This window comes from Ornithodoros turicata, chromosome 6 (genome assembly GCF_037126465.1).
Source record: "Ornithodoros turicata isolate Travis chromosome 6, ASM3712646v1, whole genome shotgun sequence".
Taxonomy (NCBI): domain Eukaryota; kingdom Metazoa; phylum Arthropoda; class Arachnida; order Ixodida; family Argasidae; genus Ornithodoros; species Ornithodoros turicata.
In genome coordinates this window covers 33,853,421-33,866,714 of record NC_088206.1, presented here as the reverse complement: position 1 = coordinate 33,866,714, position 13,294 = coordinate 33,853,421, and the positions used below count along the sequence as shown (strand labels likewise).

General features: G+C 46.1%; 1 protein-coding gene across 1 annotated transcript; it reads left to right on the top strand.

The window, feature by feature from the left end:
• Positions 1–7,446: 7,446 nt before the first annotated feature.
• LOC135398473 (uncharacterized) lies at positions 7,447–8,091 on the top strand. The gene has a single exon (XM_064629874.1). The coding sequence runs from the start codon at positions 7,447–7,449 to the stop codon at positions 8,089–8,091; it is 645 nt and encodes a 214-aa protein (XP_064485944.1).
• Positions 8,092–13,294: the final 5,203 nt, after the last annotated feature.

Here is a 13,294-nt window from a genome sequence, read left to right as displayed (position 1 = left end):
ATTAAGAGATGTTGGGATGGGTTCCAGATTGCAGAGGCATATTCCACTTCTTTTGAACATGGCAGTTGATGTTCTGAGACTGGAACACATAGAAAAGGCAAATACATACAAAGCATCAAGTGCCTAAGAAATGAATGATGAAACAAGGCAGTCACTGGAAAGGTTAGCCAGTAGTAGGACTTGAACCCACATCTTCTGTATTACCGATCCAGGGCCCTTACCAATTGAGCTAAGCTAACATGCCTCTCCAGTGACTTCCAAGGGTGCAGATGTACCCTAGGAATAGGTTTATGGGCAGGAGAACATTAGTCACTGTTATTATACAGGCATAGCTCTCTGTCCAGTATGATCACCGCAGAGCACATTTACAGGAACTCACAGGCACAAAAGTTTCATAATAAATATGTAATAACCTCAAACAGCTATTATATATAATAACTGGGACATGGAACTCCAACAGCACATGGTCTGGCAGTACAACACAGGTAATCTTGCCATCACTATATTTTTCCCAAAATGCTGAAAATAAATCGATAGAATTACTGCAGTGAACTGCTCAATTTTTCACCTCAGATATATTTTTAGCACTCTGTCTTTCCTGTTTCAAAATATACATGCATCGAACCTGCAGAAGCTTGTGTGTGTAAGTAGAGTCACACATCTCATGTGCAACAGGTAGGTCTAAGTTGTATTGAGATATGTCAATTCCTTACGCGTGCTCACCACCTGTAGATTCCTTTAAAGGGAACAAAAAACTTTTGGCTAGTAACAACTTCACGCTATATACCACATTTATAAAAGAAATTGGTCCCGTACCTGACGGACAACTGTCATGACCATTGCCAGATGTCTTCCTCTCCTGTTCATTCCACTTCCATGAAGTCATCACCCTAACATTGTTCAAAAAGCCATATAAATGCGATAACTGAGATATTACTACTACGAGCATACAGCAAATCACAACCACATAAATAAAATACACAATTGCACCGAGCTGTCCACATTTTCACACACACACAAAAAAAAAATACATAACAGAGTGGACTGTCTCTAATAACACTTCAACAAGTTTGTGTAACTCTGTTTTGAAACTGGACACAGGAAGGCCATTTCCAATCAGCTGAAAAAAATTGTTCGGAAGAGGAACAGTTTCTGCTGATTTCTGTAGTTGGTCCGTAGCCGTGGAACCTTGTAAGGTGGTACAGTGATAGATTTCATACTGTTATGGCAAGTGTTTGGGATGGCGCTAAAAGATCCTGAATTTGCAAGGCTGTTTTGTGTAAGTGTCTGATTTCCAAGTGAACGCTTTGTCTACTGTATTTTGCATGTCTTGAAGGAGCTGAGGGGCTGGATGGATGGATTGTAGTGGCACCCCTGCTGGGCCTCTTTGCAACGAGGGTCCAGCACATTGCACCTGTAGACAAGCTGTAGACATGGTAGTCGTATACGAGGCATTCTTTCTTTCTTTTTTTGTGCACTGCAGTTTTATCGTAGTTGCCCTCTATGGTGTTTCCCCAGATTAGACAACAATAGTACAGCTTGGGGTAAACTAAGGATTTCAACTGCGTTGGTTTAGAATCCAGAACCCTTCTTTACTATGTGCAGTATGCTGCATATTATAAGGAAAACAAATAGAAGAAAACTTGTACCTGATCCCTGCCTTGTATTTCCAACATTTGGTTCCACATCTTGTCCAAGGAAATCATGAACTACATTGGTGCACACTGCTGTGACAATTATAATGTTACATCTAGATGCTGAATACACAGCTTCATTTTACGTACTGTGAATGTTGCTTACTGCATTGGCATGGCTGCATTCAACAACACTCAGAATTGTACAGTAATCTTTTGATTTAGTGCGTAAACTTCAATTTGCTTTAATCCGTATTTTTCTTTGTTGCGTAAATGGTCTCCTAACATCTGCATGCCACAACGTAATTCTCACAAGGAGAGTAATCACTTTATAAATTATACAGAAGACACTAACTTCGTCACGTCCAGATGCAACAGTCTTGGAAGATAGATTCAAGGAAAGCACTGCGGACTGCTGTAGGCGGAGGTTCTTTGTACTCAACCTGAGGGGTCCGTCTCATAGTCTGCATTCTTCAAATACGATTGGCAAAATCCGCCGCGGTATTATCCTGCCGCTGCGGTTGAACGCGCAGTATCATACGGAACTAAATGCCCGCCGAGAAATCTCGCTTTCACGACACAACCGAGGCAAGTCAAATGAAGTAAGGGCTGTACCTCGATAAATTGGTCGTTGTTCCAAAAGATATAAACAAAGAAAACTTGGAAATACACACACCACGCTAACGCAGTGAAATAGCGCGCTGGATCCCGAAAGTCGTCGTAGCTCGTAGCCTCGTAGCTCCTCTTTCCACGGAAGTCGCTAATGGGATTATCGCAGTTATAAAACAGGTCGTAGATTTCTAAGTATATACATACTTTTTATTTCCAGACATTGTGACAACAGTATATCGGCGTAAAAATGTTGGTTCTTATTGAAAGTTGTTGTTGTAGTGCTCGATCACGTGACGGCATTCTGCGCGGTGATTGCATGGGCGATTGACGTCATCCCAGTGGGATGACCAGATGAGTTTTCTATATATGCGTACGTTTTCTTGGTTTGACGCTAGGTGTGCCAGCGTCGGCATGAACCGCGATGTTCAAAATTCGAGTTTACGAAAACTACGAGGTGTTGAGGCATGCATTTTCGTATGTGAAGTTGCCTTTGTGTATTCTATCGGTAGCCACTGCGGAAAAGGCTCTCCAGCTTCTGGTCAGAGACCCTTTAAGTCTGTGCTATTTCACCTTTGATAGATTGATTAGCTATTATTTCTCTATGTGTTGGATGGTGCGCAGGTTTGGCTCTCTATTAATTGTAGCTGTTGATTGTGTTGTTTCTCGTTATTTCCTGAGGTCTATGCTTTTCACTTAATAAGAAATTAAAATTTGAGTAATATTGGAATATGAAACTGAGATTCCCTATCGCGCTCGAAATGTTATGACAGATATTCACGCTATTGCAATGATGGTTCTTACGTCTCAGACTTTTTATAATAAAACTTGTAATTTTGATTGTAATCGTAATGATTAAGAATATCTTCTTTGTAGTGGTATAGATTTCATTTCCTCGTGTCGTTCGTGTTCCGTGGTCTTCCATACATCTATCGGCACCCGTCTTCAACAAATCAGGGCAGATATCATTAGATCTGGTTGTTGGCTAGGAGCGTGCTATGTGCTAAAGTTCATTTTTAACATGTCTACTTTCTGATGAGTTTGATTTTTCTTTTGATTTTCTGAATGATAGGTTACTCTGTTCTTTTGATTAGGAATATCATCTTTGTAGTGGTATAGATTTCATTTCCTCGTGTCGTTCGTGTTCCGTGGTCTTCCATACATCTATCGGCACCCGTCTTCAACAAATCAGGGCAGATATCATTAGATCTGGTTGTTGGCTAGGAGCGTGCTATGTGCTAAAGTTCATTTTTAACATGTCTACTTTCTGATGAGTTTGATTTTTCTTTTGATTTTCTGAATGATAGGTTACTCTGTTCTTTTGATTAGGAATATCATCTTTGTAGTGGTATAGATTTTATTTCCTCATGTGTTCGTGTCGTTCTTTGTTCTGTTTGTTGGCTAGGAGAGTGCTATGTGTTGAAGTTCATTTTTAACATGTCTATTTTCTGATGAGTTTCATTTTTTCTTCTGATTTTCTGAATGATAGGTTACTCTGTTGTTTGATTAGGAATATCTTCTTTGTAGTGGTATAGATTTTATTTCCTCTTGTGTTCGTGTCGTTCCTGTTGTTCGTGTTCCGTGGTCTTCCATACATCTATTGGCTGCTGTCTTCAACAAATTAGGGTAGATATCATCAGATCCGGTTGTTGGCTAGAAGCGTGCTATGTGGTGAAGTTCATTTTTAACATGTCTATTTTCTGATGAGTTTGACTTTTTCTTCTTCTGATTTTCTGAATGATAGATTACTATGTTGTTTTGATTAATCAATGTAGTGGTATAGATTTTATTTCCTCTTCTGTTCGTGTCCCATAGTCTTCCAGGGTCTGTGCTGTTCACATTTAACTACATACAACTACGAGAACTTCTCGCTATTGCACTGATGGTTCTCACGTATAGGAATATTAGACTTTTTATAATACAATTTGTAATTTTGTTTATAATCATATTGATTAAGAATATCTTCTTTGATTAAGTGTGTTATCACTTCTGATTCATTGAAAACTTGTGATTACTGTTAATAAAAATATTGTGTTTGATTTGTGATACCTATTCAATGCTAATGTATCATACCTGTAATAAGTATATTCTTTGTTCCGTGTATTGTGTTCCTTCTATTTCAGATTTTTGGCTAAGTTTTTCCCATTCATGCAGAGTCATAACATAATTCCTAATTACTTTAATAAATATATTTTCACTTGCACTTTTGTGTATGGCTATCCTCTGCATGTAAACAGCCTACTGCACACCTGTTGTAGCTGGAAAAATTACGATTTAAGTCGACTCAGGCTGAAAAATGACGAAAGTCGGCGGCCCAGGCTGAATGGTAAACGCGCACGCAGCCCTCCGGCCACGCGATGCCCACAACAGCAGCCCTCCACTCGAGCACTGCTATGTTACAGGTGGTGAATGTTTTTCGGCTGGGTTTTTCTCGTTCACCTGATTGTCATCACAATTGGCACAATTCCCAGCATTATTGGCTTTAATAAATATATCTCAACTTGATTGGCATTAATAAATATATTTTCACTTGTACTTTTTGTGTATGACCCTTCTTTGCATGTCTCTGCATGTAAACCGCTCACCTGTTGTATCGGAAAAATATGTGAAGTCGGCCCACGTATGGCCAAAGAAGTCTTCCCAGGCTGAAAAATACGCTACGATGAGCGCACGCGCAGCCCTGCCCCGCCGATAAGCGCGCGGACAACCCTCCGCACACGCGCCGCTCAGGGAAAAATACGCGCAGGGCTCAGGGCAGGGGTCAGTGGTCCAGGTTTCTAACTCTCACCTAAGCTTACACTGCCCTACCTATTACTGCTGGCATCAAACAATGTACGTGTGCGCACGGCAATTTTGCTGAGAGACCTGGTTTTTACACTAATGCCTTTACGATGCCTCTGACAAATTAGGATCTTCCAGAACAGTGCTTTCTTCATCCAAGTTCAAGAAGTAAAGAGAATGACTTCATGGCTTCTACTGACATCTCACAGCTACATGCAAGGCAAAATAACTTGAAAGAAGGAAACGAGAAAAAAAGGAAAGAAACAGGTCAATTTCAGGTCCACCCAAATCTTTGTGCAGAGGCTGACAACAACAACGTTATTGTGAGATGATGAATGGTGCTGATGCAGCGTTGAGATTAAGCCCTTGTTTCCTTTTTTGCAATGTTATACATTACTGCTGGTTAAATGTAAAATGATGCACCTGTAGCAGCCCGCATCGCCATCGTTAAGCCGCGGCCTGCACGCTGCACGTTTTTCCACTTTCGTTTTTGGTGGCAACCGCCACTGGAATAAACCCTCAGTTATTTCCCGCAAATTGTGGTGTGAACACCTCGTTTACTTCATATGGTCCCCAAAAAGACCGGGGACTGGAGGCCTTGTGGTGACTATCGCGCCCTAAACCTAGTTACCGTTCCTGACCGCTATCCCCTCCCGCGTCTTCAAGACCTCACCGGCAACCTCCACGGCATGAGAACCTTTTCGAAAATTGACCTTACGAGGGCCTACCATCAGATACCCGTCGCCGCCGAAGACGTGCCGAAAACGGCCATTACCACCCCGTTCGGCCTTTTCGAATTCGTCCGCATGCCGTTCGGCCTTCGGAACGCCGCCCAAACATTTCAAAGGTTCATAGACACCGTTACCAGAGGCCTGCCGTTCGTCTTCGCGTACATAGGCGATATCCTTGTTGCCAGTCGAGACCCTGCCGAGCACATCGCACACCTCCGGCTCCTTTTCTCACGGCTTGCTGCACACGGGATCATCGTCAACGTCGCGAAGTGCGAGTTCGGAGTACCATCTCTAGAGTTCCTCGGTCACACTGTCTCTGCCGAGGGCATATCTCCGCTTCCGCTGAAGATCGCCGCCATCCTCGATTTTCCTCAACCTCAGTCCGTGCGCCAGCTCCGGCGTTTCTTAGGACTCGTCAACTTTTATCGGCGATTCGTCCCACACTGTGCCCACACGCTGCGCCCCCTCGAAGAAATGCTGTCCCAAGACCACGTTTCCCGCGGTCGCAAGAGCCGCAAGCGGAAGTCCCGGGACACTTCCTTTCCGCTCTCTTGGACCGACGCTGCTTCTGACGCCTTCACGTCCATCAAGTCGCTGCTGTCATCGGTAACCCTTCTGGCCCATCCCACGCCCGATGCAGCCACCGCACTTATGGTCGACGCCTCCGCAACAGCTGTCGGCGCCGTGCTGCAGCAGCACGTCGGAACAGGCTGGCGACCTCTTGCTTTCTTCTCAAAGGCCCTGAAGCCCGCGGAGACGCGGTATAGCACTTTCGGCAGGGAGCTCTTAGCCGCTTACCTCGCAGTCAAGCACTTCCGGTACTTCCTGGAAGGCCGGGATTTCACCATTCTAACTGATCATAAGCCGTTGACATACGCCCTGCGATCGGCCAGCAGCCGCTATTCTCCTCGTGAGACGCGCCACCTCGCTTTTCTAGCCGAATTTACATCTCGCATTGAGCACGTCTCCGGATCAGAAAATGGTCCAGCAGACGCCCTGAGTCGCGTAGCCACCGTCCAGACGCTATCGTCAGAAGCTCTAGCCCGCGCCCAGCACAATGACCCCGAGCTTGAGGCCCTGCGTAGCTCGACAACATCTCTGCGTCTTGACGACTTTCCCGTTCCCGGCACAGACCTTCTACTCTCCTGTGACACCAGCACCACTCCACCTCGTCCTTACGTGCCACCCGACCTCCGCCGCGCAGTTTTCGACTCACTACATGGCCTATCGCACCCAGGAGCGCGCCCAACACAGCGACTGATTGCTACCCGCTTTGTATGGCCGAAGATGCGCGCAGATATCCGATCTTGGGTAGCCGCCTGTTCCGCGTGTCAAAGGTCAAAGATCACGCGGCACACGTCTGCACCACTGGGACGTTTCCTGCCCCCTGACTCCCGCTTCGAACATGTCCACATTGATATAGTCGGACCCCTCCCCATCTCTGCTGGACATCGATACCTCCTAACTGCCGTCGATCGTTTTACCAGATGGCCAGAAGCGGCCCCCATGTCCGACGCCACCGCCGCCACTGTCGCCTCGACCTTCCTTTCGACCTGGGTTGCCCGTTCGAAGCGAGGCTTTTTGCCGCTTTCCTCCAACTCCTGGGCACGCGACGGATTCGCACCACATCCTACCATCCGGCCTTTAACGGTATGGTAGAGCGCCTGCATCGCCAGTTAAAGGGTGCCATCATGGCCCACGAGGACACCGCCCACTGGTCATCTGTCTTGCCCGCCGTCCTCCTCGGCATCCGCGCATCCGTCAAGGCCGACCTCGGCTGCAGCGCGGCTGAACTGGTGTACGGCACTACCCTCAGGCCCCCGGCTGACTTCTTTGACGTAACAGAGGTCTCCACTCCCCCCGGAACTTACGTCGACACGCTTCGTCGCGCTTTCGCAAACGTCCGTCCTGCCTCACCTCGTGTTCCCTCGCCCAGATCCTCCTTTGTCCCCCAGCAGCTGTCTTCTGCCTCGCATGTCTTCATGCGCCGTGACAGGATCCGCCGCCCGCTTGAGCAACCTTACACCGGCCCTCACCCCGTTCTCCGGCGTTCGGACAAGTTTTTTACCATCTCGGTTGATGGCAAACCAGAAACCGTGAGCCTGGACAGACTCAAGCCAGCCTTTGTGGAGCCACCCGAGCCCCCAGTAGCCCTCCCGCCTCCCTTCCCCACTCAGCCTTCTCTGAGCGCCACCAGACATGTCACTTGGGCTGACCGCTCCTCTCGGAGTCTGGGGGGAGGCTGTGTAGCAGCCCGCATCGCCATCGTTAAGCCGCGGCCTGCACGCTGCACGTTTTTCCACTTTCGTTTTTGGTGGCAACCGCCACTGGAATAAACCCTCAGTTATTTCCCGCAAATTGTGGTGTGAACACCTCGTTTACTTCGCTCCACACACCTACCCCCAGACATTAAAGGGGCTACCAGAGATGTAGTGTCAATTCAACAGAAAAGCTGCATGTTCTACGAGGCACTGTCACATAAGCATTGGCCAAATTTGCTGTCCTGTGAGCTTTGATAGGAAATGCCGTAGATAGTAAGAGGCCTCTTACTGTAAAAGGGAGATGCATCATTCGAGTAGTGGGGTCTGAGGCATGAGGGTCATTTCAGGATGTACTAACCCTCCCAAAATTTTACACTTGGTTGTGCCCAGAGATTGATCCAGGTCCCCCCCCCCCCCAACACCCCGAGTTTTTTTCCTGTGTACCACTGTTATAACGAAACCGTCCAATTTACTGTCCAACCGTCCCGTTTTCATTGCAATTGAAGTACTTACGAAACTGTTTTTTCTTCTTTTTTTGTGAGTCCCCGCTTCAGATCCCAAGGGACATTGCCAGTGTGGTGCACGCTGATAACTGTCTGTGCATAGCAAATAATAAATATCTGTGCGTGAAGTTGGATGTGGACCTGTGCAATGGCTCTTGAATGGACGACACTCACACTCAGTCAACACAAAGATTTATTCACACTTGCGTAGCTTACTGCCTGTCATTATAATAATAATTATAATATATAGACAAGAGGTAATGCTCTGCCAAGGATCTCTGAAGCTACAGTCTTGAAAGCTGTTTTCAAAACAGTGGTGCTAAAAAATTGGATCAATGGCAGGTATCAAAATTTGTTTTGCTGTATCAAGGCAGGACAATCTTCCGTGGGAATGACAGATTGTGGACATTCCCAGACAGCACTTACTATGATAATGAGGTGTAACTGTACCAGTAGTGAGTTATGAAACGTTACCTGAAATTATTTGACGTGTTATATCCCTCACATGCTATAATACTGCCAACGATAAAAAGCACTACACTACCATTAAAAGTATAACTGTCATTTATGGCCAGGTAGTTTATTGTTCCTGCCTATTCCTTTGCACTTTTCGGGATTGCTGTGGTAACACAGATTCTGTTTGTGTAGGTGTGAGCAGGAAATGAGGCACACTAAAGATGATAGTCCTGATAGGACCGGGATGGAAAAACGCTGGCGAATCATGCGGACGACACACCCAGGTATCTGTCGTCTGTTTCTCGGTCCAAGGAATCTCCAAACTCAGCTTGTAAACACACAATAAGCAGTGAACCTGACGTAGCTGTAAAAGGAAAGGACACTTTCCTAAACACGTAGCACAGTAATTTCCTGAAAATCATTCATCAGTTGGTTAGAGCCTTCGTAACATTCATGGGGCATTCGTTGTGTGTGCAAACAACGACGACAACTACGAAAATAAGGATTGCTCAACGTGCCTATCTATCGTGGGCACAGTGGGCGAAGACTGTGATCGTCGCTGCAATACTGCGGTGGATACACCACCAGAAGTTCTGGCCGAAGACAGAGAGCTGGGAACAAAGTGTAATGCGTGCTTACACTGTTCTTCGCCGTCATTACACAACTCTGCCACTTCACCAGCACTCTAGCATATAGATACTCATCCGGTTCCTGGGGAGCACAGACGCCGCACAAGCACTTGGATGGTTTCCGGCGTCGTAGTGAAGGTCACGAGATCACTCCGGGATTGAGCACTCCGATCATGAACGTACCTAAAGCAATGGTCCTGATGCTCATTCTGTTGCGCTAACGCAGCTGCGGCACGTCCATCACCACCGACTTGCAGAAGAAGCGGATCCGTCGAATATGGGCCGTCATCAAACATGTATATTCGTCACGGGAGCTATTACCAGGCTCCAACAGCTCCCCATAGAGCCCATAGTTTGAGATAATTCCCACAACACTGGGCGCACGACCAATGAAATTGCGACGTGGTGGATATTATGCACAACCAGTCGGCCAATCAGGAGCCTCCATGTCTGGCTGGCTTTTCGGTCGGTCCTGGCTACCATCGACTTCTCCTGGATTTCAGGCCTGCCGCCGTTACTCGGTATTCAAAATAACTAAAGCAATTTTGGGGTAAAATAAAGATTTATTTGATACAAAGCACTAATTCAAAGATCTGATACATGGGTACGCTGTGCGTACAAAGCCCATTGCGTTGCTGACACACTGGGACAAAGTTCGAACATGAAAAAGAACGAACATACCGTTCAACTCCTAATACCGAGCCAGTCTCACGAGTGCGTACCATTTCATGATGAGCATCTTCTTTCGGTGCCTGCGGTGCATCCATTATAGCGAAACGAAAAGCGCTTGTGTGGCACGTAATCCTGTCTTTGTTGACAGTCCTCGAAGTCCAACGGCGCTCGAACTTGTTCTTCACGCTCCAACTCATGAAGCATTCCGGTACCGCAGTTGACAAATTGTTCGTGGGATAACAGTTGTGTCCAGAAACAGCACAACACGCGTAGACTCACAAGGACGAACTAATAAACCCGCGAACATACATTTCTGCAAACTGTTCTGTCGATTGACACCACCGAACACAAGAGGACGACATGCCGGCCGTGCTATTTCGAAACTATGCTGAAACGGCCGAGACGCTGTACGCACATGCGCGCTACAAAATGCGATTTCAAAACGTTCTCGACCAATCGGAGCGCGCGCACAGTCTAGGCCAATGGGCTTGCAACATGGTGTATGGGCGCAGTGGTACATACTCTACAGCCGCGTCCGCGGGTACCTGAGGAGGACTGCTATTACTAAACGCACTTGAACAGCACGATTCGCCACTTCCGCGTTCCGAGTCCGCCATCTCCGTATGTGCCTTCGCCTTCGTCTCCCTGACCTTGCTCATGCAAGCTGCAACCCGCGGGGACTCCTCTGGCTCGCCGCGTTCTTATTGGTCAGATTCCTTGTGACGTTGTTAAAGAATCTCAGCGGGGAGTTCCGCTTGACGACCGCATCCGTCGTCTGCTGTAGCGCCGCTTACACAGGAATTATGGAAAAAGTATTCCGTCGATCGGAATGAGACTTGCGGAGTCATGGTCAGTGAAGAACGGGGAATCTCATTTCACTGTGGTTTCGGAATCGATCTGTGGTCGATGCGACTGTCCCTTTAAGGAAGAGGAGCTGACATTTTTGGTTACTAGCATTTCAAGTCAACAAAGGAGCAATGGTAACAGAACATTTTTTTTAACTTGCAACACGTATTTAATGGGTGAAAGGAAATCGAAGGTACAGCCTTATTTTACGGATGTTGTGAACTGACGTTATTCCAACGCAACAATCCTCACCTGAGGCACCATCGGTACTGCATACACATTTCTCCACTCACTTCTACCCAGACGTGTATGGTGGGTGCAATTTGCAATACATATTCAGTATTTCACTATTTAAAAAAAACGGTAGAAAATTCGATTTCCCTCTTTGTAATCCTTTGCACGCATTTTTGTGCCTCTTGTTTATGCTCGTAGAAATATCCGTGGCCGGCAAGTCCTCTCAACAGTTGGACACGATAGTCGTTTAGCCAGATTACACGTTTGGATCTTCTTTCTCTATGGATGTTTCTTCCGTGTGGATCTTCTCTCTCGGTTGGATCTTCTTTCCCTGTGGACCTCCCTTCCTTCTGTCACGTGACCCCGTTGGATGTTCTTTCCCGATAGATATTTTTTCCTGTTGGATCTTCCTTCCACAAGAGGATGAAGGTCCGCGTCATGAGTCACGGAAAAAGAGCATGGTGGGAGTGGTATGTTATGTGGCTGGAACACATAGCGGCGCGGTGCAAAACACAAACATAAGCGCCTTCTGAGGAGACGATATGTTGGTCTCATGCATTCATACTGTTTGCAAGCTTTTTCTAGGGGTTGTGTCCGCTGGTTAATAGGGTGTTTTCTGAACGTCTGAACTGTATTAACAGAAAGCATTAAAGAAAAGTAAAGGAGGTCCTTTTTGTAACCTTTTTAGGGACCTATGCCGTGGGCGCTTTGTTGCTATTCGCTTTCCACTATGATGACCTACACAGTGCCTGGACCCCAGACAATCACATGGAAAATGTCTTTCTGTTCAGATCGGATCGCTTCTTGAACGCGATCGACATCTATAATACTTTTGCTTGGCAAACTTTACTTCTAATTCAGTTGCAGGATTCTATTCCCGCATACCCAAGAACCGCTCACCCTTCCTCCTCTCCCTGACAAACAGAGGAATCGTGTCCTTTCAAGTATCCCGCTTTCGGTGGTTGTGGGCGCTCGGATGAAAACAGCATTTGGGGGATATGGGCCACTGCCACCCGCGTGCCCAGATCAACCGAAAGCCCAGAACCTCCGAACATTTTTTCGGATGAAATGAACTTTTGGTTGATTTGGGACGTCGGTAGAAATGGGCACTTTGAGGATATGGGGCCTAACCAGCTTGCTGAACAAACAATAGTGCCTTCCATGACCGATCGAAGCTGCAACGACATAAATGTTTTGCTCAAAGCCATTCGTTTCCGCTACGGCGTAAAAGCCATAGCTTTCGCGCTTCAAGCAGATAACTAAACCAGTGAAACCTGCCTGCGACGGTTCCTAACGATCTACAACGCTGTTTTTCTGCATACTACATTCGTGTGACTGTACTTTTTGGAGCACTTCATGGGAAAAGGATAAGAATCTTCCGCAGACGCGCGTTTCGTTTCCAACTGTTGGTTAGTATGGGGATTAACTAGCTCGACAAATTACACGAGAATTTATGCACTACAAAAAAGAGCCGTACGTTTCATTACAAATTCTACGGCAGCGTCTTCAGAGACTTTTCGGGAATTAAAAATAATGTCAATATGTCATCTATACACTGTAAAGCTTGAGTTACACGCATACAATAGCTTCTATTCAGGTACAATTCAGCTAAACACCACAAGTGAGCGCTACCCACTACGGAAGCTTAATTTATCTGTCTACCCCTATAGTCGTACGAACTATGGCATGCAGGCGACTGACTATTTATTACCAAATTTTTGTAACAATATGAGCCACCTGTTTACTTCTTTTCAAACATTTCCTGTATACAAAAGAACACTGATGGAAGCATTGCTGAATGTAGATATATTAACCTCTGTAGATTAATTCATTAGATTCATTAAAAGAATGACTGGAACCATTATTAGTAAAATTGTTCTGTGGATGTTTAAGGTGGATGTTTAAGGTTGTTGATATTAGTGACTGGTGATGTTAAAA

Excerpts from the sequence above, each read along its gene's own strand:
- LOC135398473 (XM_064629874.1), top strand. The coding sequence starts at position 7,447 with ATGGCCCACGAGGACACCGCCCACTGGTCATCTGTCTTGCCCGCCGTC.